Source organism: Colobus angolensis, unplaced genomic scaffold, assembly GCF_000951035.1.
Source record: "Colobus angolensis palliatus isolate OR3802 unplaced genomic scaffold, Cang.pa_1.0 Scaffold44, whole genome shotgun sequence".
NCBI classification, from domain to species: domain Eukaryota; kingdom Metazoa; phylum Chordata; class Mammalia; order Primates; family Cercopithecidae; genus Colobus; species Colobus angolensis.
In genome coordinates, this window is record NW_012117821.1 from 1984101 (window position 1) to 1990877 (window position 6777).

The 6777-nt window shown below is 63.2% G+C and overlaps 1 protein-coding gene across 1 annotated transcript in view; it reads left to right on the forward strand.

Annotated features, from left to right (window-relative positions):
- The first annotated feature begins 685 nt into the window (after positions 1-685).
- Positions 686-6777, forward strand: part of INPP5E (inositol polyphosphate-5-phosphatase, 72 kDa) — a 6644-nt gene continuing 552 nt past the window's right edge. The window contains exons 1-10 of the mRNA XM_011957411.1: positions 686-725; positions 1321-1352; positions 2099-2269; positions 2940-3037; positions 3760-3782; positions 4003-4122; positions 4485-4592; positions 5087-5248; positions 5408-5523; positions 6100-6236. Of these exons, the coding sequence (XP_011812801.1) occupies positions 686-725; positions 1321-1352; positions 2099-2269; positions 2940-3037; positions 3760-3782; positions 4003-4122; positions 4485-4592; positions 5087-5248; positions 5408-5523; positions 6100-6236 (1007 nt within the window). The remainder of the gene's footprint in view (positions 726-1320; positions 1353-2098; positions 2270-2939; positions 3038-3759; positions 3783-4002; positions 4123-4484; positions 4593-5086; positions 5249-5407; positions 5524-6099; positions 6237-6777) is intronic.

Genomic DNA, 6777 nt, shown 5'->3' on the forward strand with positions numbered 1-6777 from the left:
GCCAGGATGGTCTCGATCTCCTGACCTTGTGATCCGCCCGTCTCGGCCTCCCAAAGTGCTGGGATTACAGGCTTGAGCCACCGCGCCCGGCCTTGATCAGGTCATTGTTTTCGAACAACCAGGAAACGAGGGTTGATGTGGATCCTTTAACCCAGTTCTGCTGTCTAAAACTTCCCATTTCCAGACCTCCGGTCTGTTCTAGCATAGGGGTCGGCACACGCTTTCTGTCAAGGGCGAGGCATGGACAGTGGGGACCAAAGGGCTTCTCTGTGCCAGTGAATCAGGGACACACATTGGAACCTCGCTGTTTTTTCTTTCTCTGCCGTTCCACACAGTAAAACCCATCTGAGCTTGTGGGCCGCACATGCACGGGCTGGTCCGCCCTGTTTCAGAATGGCTGCTGGCCTTTGCCAGTGCCTTGGGGCTGCCAGGGCGGGTTAGGGGGGTGCTTTCCTCACCAGTTCCTTTTGCTCTGAGAGCCGGCCCAGGCTGCGGCAGCCGGCCTGAGTGTCCTTATGCAGCAGCTCTGCAGTGTCCTGGCCCTGGATGGGGGTCCGAGGCAGCCCTGCCCCTGCCCATGTCGGGACACAGGAATGGCTGTGAGGGCCGCCCCTGGCCTGCTGTTACTAACCATGCTCTGGACAGAGCTGGGCAGACCGACCACACGGCTGCTGGTGTGGACATGATGGGCGCTGCCGGCAAAGGCGCCATGGGCCTCGAGTCTGGTGACGGAGGAGCCCCTGCTGGGCCCGGGATCACTTGACAGCAGTGGCCACAGCAACACTCTCTGTCCCGAATGACCACTGCGTGGACACAGCTGTCCCGACCGGAACTGCCAACAGTTTTAGGGGTGAGGTAGCGAGGTTCCTCCCTGCTGACATGATTTAATCGTGTCCAGTGAAGCTTGGTGAGCTGCGGCCAGGGTTGAAGAAGTTCTCACGGGAGGTCACAAGAATCCGGCACCACGCTCTCGTCTCCCCTTGCGAAAGGGAACCATGTCAGAAGACGGCGGATCTAGAAGGAGCAGCACAAGTGTTACTTAGAGAAGGAGTGGGGAGGAGGGCGGGCAAGCCTAGCCCACGGCGTTTCTGTGTTGTCGGCGAGCTGAGAACGGGTTTTACATTTCCACACGGTTGGAAAAAGTCAAAACAATTGTAATACTGTTTCACAGTCCAAGAAAATTGTCAACTTCAGATTTCAGTGTCTGTAAATCAAGCATCTCGGGCACACAGCCGGCTCCGTGTGTCCGCATCCCCTGGTGGCTTTTGCACCAGTGGGTGGTCCACGCAGCAGCAGGCGTGCGCTGTTGCCTCTTGACAGGTTACCAGCCCTCGTGGCAGAAGGTGCTGAGGGTGGGGAGGGACAGGGACGTTGCTGTGCCACACGGTGCGTTTAACCATTTGCATATACTGCCGTATTAAAATCTGAAAGTGCCAGCCTGGACAACATGGCGAGACCCTGTTTCTACAAAAATAAAAAATAAAAAACTGGCTGGGCGTGGTGGCACTGCACCTGGAGTTCCAGCTACTCGGGGGGCTGAGGCAGAGGGATCACCGGAGCCCTGGAGGTGGAGGCTGCAGGGAGCTGTGTTAGTGCCACTGCACTCCATCCTGGGCACAGACTGAGACCCTGTCCCCACCAGAAACCAAAACAAGCAAACCCAAAAGTGCGTCAAAGCCACAGGGCGTCAAGGAGATTAACGCGTTTCCGTGTGGCTTGCCTGGTCTCCCTGTCTTAGACCATCCTGCCTGGTGCTGGGGCCAAGGGAGAAAGGAGGAGAACAAGCCCCTCCCCGAACAACGCCCTGTGCCCACAGCCGCGGCTTCTAGTTTGGGAGCTCCTCTCTGTGGTTTTCCCAGGACCCCACCACCAAAAAGCCCAAAATGTCACCCTCTCATGCCTCTTCCCGGGAGGTGGGGAGGGGTGTGAACCCGCTCTGGGTGTCTGTGCAGCCAGGTCGGGCCCTGTTTTCCTGGAGAGTAGACAGCAGCGCCGCAGGGTCCAGGAGAGCCCTCGCTCGGGGTTGGGGGCAGCTTCTGATGTTCCGTGGGTTTTGCTGTTGTCCCTGGGGACCTGGCTGAGACTCCCCCCCCCCCAGGGATGTGTCCTGTGCCTGGCCCTGAGCTTGGGGTCCTCCCGTCACAGGAGTTACCTGGAGGGCAGCCTCCTGGCCAGCGGGGCCCTGCTGGGGGCAGACGAGCTGGCCCGCTACTTCCCAGACCGGAACGTGGCACTCTTCGTGGCCACCTGGAACATGCAAGGCCAGAAGGTGAGTGGCGCTGGGTGGTGCTGGGCAGGGAAGTGCGGGGCGGTGCTGGACAGACGTGGGTGAGGGAGACGGGGCAGTTCTGTGCCTCATCCTGGGGCCAGGAGGGCAGAGCCCCGAGGTGTACTCCACTGCAAACCGCAGTACAGGAGGGTGAGAGTGGGTAAGGACCCCCGTCCTCCAGAGCGCCCACCTGCACCTCCATGGCCGCGTGGCTGCAGAACGGAGGGGAAGGGATTGGGTCACCAGGCCTGGCTGAGAATCGTCTGCTCAAGGTGAGCGGGAGGCTGGGCCAGCAGAGCCTGTGTGGGGCGGCTCAGGGGCAGCAGAGCCTGTGTGGGGCGGCTCAGGGGCAGCAGAGCCTGTGTGGGGCAGCTCAGGGGCAGGTTGGGCCCCACAAGCTGGGGTCACGGTGACGGGGGGTCATACAGGAGTGGTCGTTGGACAGACTCGTGTTTGGAGAGGGAAACTGAGGCCGAGGGCCAACCTGAGGTGTGTTTGGTGTGTCAGAGGCTGCCTCGGAGACCGACTGGGTAGCTCCCTTCTTGGGCCTGGCCTCCGTCTCCCCTCATTCGGAGGAGTTGCTAGTACGCGAGGTGCTGCAGTGGGACTCGCCCACAGGCGCCTGCAGGTTTCAGGAGGAGCCGGCCTACCACGTGCTCCCTCCTTCCAGGAGCTCCCGCCCAGCCTGGATGAGTTCCTGCTCCCAGCCGAGGCCGACTATGCCCAGGACCTGTACATCATCGGGGTCCAGGAGGGTTGCTCTGACAGGTAGGGCGGCCGCAGGCCCTGCAGTGCCTGCCCAGGGGCTGCTGTCTCTGAAGCTGCTGGTCGTTGAGACCTGGGTTGTGGCTGGGCACCGGCAGCCTCCACGCCTGGGACCGATACATGAGTCGGTTTCTTTTCCAGTGGCAACTTGGAGAGTTTAATATCAATGAGATTTGATTTTGGTAACAAATTGTTGACCTGAGAGAGTAGAAGGGCAGCAGGGAGCAGGGCCGGGCTCCGAGGCCTCCTGGGGCCCCCAGGTTGTGGTGGGAACAGCAGGTGGGTGCCGCCCACACAGGTGCTCTGGGGGAAGGAGCCCTGGCCCCAGGTTGAGGTGGGCCCCACTCCCCTGGCGCATGAGCCATGCAGGCAGGAGGAGCTCTGTTCACTGGGGTCTCGGCAGGGATCCAGGAGAGCCACTCAAGTGGAACTGGGGCCTGTGACCCCCGGCAGCTCCCAACTCTGGCCCACAAGGCCCTCTGGCAAATGCTTCTCCATGCAAGACTCCGAGGCCAGGTCATGGAATTTCCCTGGTAGCTCCTCGAGGGGCTCTGGGCAGCAGGTCTGGGGGTGGCGGAGCTAGGAGGCCATTTCCCCAGCTGGCCGCACTTCTTCCTCTGCAGGCGGGAGTGGGAGACTCGTCTGCAGGAGACGCTGGGCCCGCACTACGTGCTGCTGTCCTCTGCGGCCCACGGCGTGCTCTACATGTCGCTCTTCATCCGCAGGGACCTCATCTGGTTCTGCTCAGGTGGGTGCCGCTGGAGGGATGGGCATGGCTGGAGGGTGGCAGCCCCGCTTTCCACGGCTGACCCGTGGCCTTGGCAGGACAGGCACGCTTTGTGTCTGGGATCTGGGGGTTGCTATGTCACACACGGGCTCCACAGCGAGCCCCCACTGGCATGTGGGTCTGGCCATGATGCCCGGCCTGGCAGCGTCCCGCAGGTGAGCTGAGGGCTGCCCTCCCACAGAGGTGGAGTGCTCCACGGTGACCACACGCATCGTGTCTCAGATCAAGACCAAGGGGGCCTTGGGCGTCAGCTTCACCTTTTTTGGCACCTCCTTCCTCTTCATCACGTCCCACTTCACCTGTAAGTCACTTGGTGCGTGCGCCACAGGTGCTGTGTGAGAACAGCCTTCCTCCCCTGACCAGGACTCTGCCCAGGGCCGGGGTCCTGGCTGCTGGCTTCATCTTCCACCCAGGGCCGTGGGGCGGGCACCATGCTTGCTAAGATGCATGCTGAGGACCCCCAGCAGACCCTGGCACTGAGGGCAGGCTGTGCTGGGCCCGCGCTCCATCCTCCAAGGCAGAAATGTCCCTGGCCAGGCCTGGCAGCGGATGCCCGGTGGGGTTGCATCTGCAGGGGGCACACAGTCAGGGCATGGTCCAGAGGGGCAGCTCTTGAGAGAGACTCAGAACCCTGTGTCCCCTACCCCATTTCTGTTCCCACAGCGGGCGACGGGAAGGTGGCAGAGCGGCTGCTGGACTACACCAGGACCGTACAAGCCCTGGCCCTGCCCAGAAACGTGCCCGACACCAACCCCTATCGCTCCAGCGCAGGTGAGGGCCCCACACTGCATGTGGGTGGTGCCGCCATGGTTCACACGCGGGGCGCCCGTCGTTTTTACGGCAGCTCTGCAGAGGCAGCGTCCTGAGCTTTGGGAAGCGAGGGCCGAAAAGTCCAGGTGCCCCCAGCGCATGGCCCCTCGTGGTTCTTTAGCGCGGTTAGTGGGGTGGGCGGATCCCATTCACTCACAGCGTGGCCTGCTAGCCTGGGTCCTGGTCCTCACCACTGCCCGCCCTGCCGCCTCCCCTGGCTGTGCGGGAAGGAGCAGAGATGTGGTCATCACCTGCCATGGGCGCCGTCTGCTCCTGAGGCTGCTCCAGGTGCCTTCTGGAGCTGTCCCAGTGCGAATCCCACCCGAGGGCCCGGCCCCACTGGCTGGCACCCGAGACGCACTTCCCCTGGAAGCCACTGCCAGGCCGTGTTCTGGGGAAGGGGAAGGACCTGCCATTGCTCTGCCTTTGCCCATGCATGGCCCACTGTGCGACAGCGGACGTCACCACCCGCTTTGATGAGGTGTTCTGGTTTGGAGACTTCAACTTCCGCCTGAGCGGCGGGCGCACGGCCGTGGACACCCTCCTGTGCCAGGGCCTGGTGGTGGACGTGCCGGCGCTGCTGCAGCATGACCAGCTCATCCAGGAGATGCGGAAAGGTGAGAGCCTGGGAGGGGGGCAGGCGTGGCGGGAGATGAGGAAGGGTGAGGGCCTGGGAGGGGGGCAGGCGTGACGGGAGATGAGGAAGGGTGAGGGCCTGGGGTGCCGCGGCTGGCACAAGCTGGTCTGAGCCAGTCCGGGTGCCCATCCCGGGGCAGGGTCCATCTTCAAGGGCTTCCAGGAGCCGGACATCCACTTCCTCCCGTCATACAAGTTTGACATCGGGAAGGACACGTACGACAGCACCTCCAAACAGAGGACGCCCTCATACACGGTGAGCCCCGCCCACGGTCGGCGCAGAGTGCTTCCAGGGCGGGCACCTCCCATAGCCGGGAGCCAGTGCCTGGCATCAGGGGTCTAAGCCTGGATGGCCTTGACTTGAACCTCAGCTCTGCACCCTGGCCTTGTGGCGAGTCCTCTTTGGTGGTGAACAGCACCCTCTCCATGGGTATTTTCAAGGCTGGGTGAGCCGACTGGCGCACAGGGCACCGGCCATGTCCTCGCCCCTGGCGTGCAGAGCCTCTGCCCTCTGCCCATTGCACCCTCGCTCACCCTTCCGCCAGGCCCGTGGCTGCAGCTCTGGGCACGTCCTAATGTCTGCTGGATGCCTCAAGAAGCCACTGAGGCAGGGCAGGGTAGGAACAGCCGCTGTCCACAGGGTCTCTCCAGCGGCGAGGGACAGGCCCTGGCCCAGCTGGCCACAGACACCAGGCAACAAAATGGGCATAAGTGTCGGGGGTCCCAGAAGGCTCCCTCGGGGAGCACTTGAGAACAGCGGGGAGGTGAGTGGGCCACGCCCCACAGCGCCTCAGGAGTAACTGGACCTCCTGCCTCCGGAATCTTCCCGAAGGACCGCGTCTTGTACAGAAGCCGCCACAAGGGTGACATCTGTCCTGTGATCTACTCCTCCTGCCCCGGGATCAAGACCTCCGACCACCGCCCTGTGTATGGCCTCTTCCGGGTGAAAGTGAGGCCGGGGCGAGACAAGTCAGTGTTCTCCCGCACAGCTTCCCTCTCGGGCCCGGGGGTTGGGCCGTCATCCCATGAGCTAAGAGGGTCCCTGTCATCGTGGGGTTCCACTTGGGGCTTTGTCCTGGGACCTGCAGGGCTGTGCTCCCCCAGGATTGGTTGGACTCATCCTGGAGCAGGAAGAATGCAGGAAGGGGAGAGGCTCTGGAAAGTGAAGAGAGGCCCAGCTGGGGGGCTGGGTGTGGTCAGCTGGAGGGAGGAAGGCCTTAAGCACTCAGGCGTCCGCCCCATCCTTCCTGTGGCTCTCCCAGGGACAGGCCTCCATGTGCTTAGAGGCAGTGCCAACCCGGGCCAGTGCCCACCTAACAACCCCTCCTCATGGCCCTGGGCGCCCTCCTGACGCCCCCTCCTCCGGGTCCGGCCCCCTCTGAAACACCCCCTACTCCGGGCCCGGCCCCTCCTGACGCCCCCTCCTCCGGGCCTGGCCCCTCCTGACGCCCCCTCCTCTGGGCCCGACCCCTCCTGACGCCCCCTCCTCTGGGCCCGACCCCTCCTGACG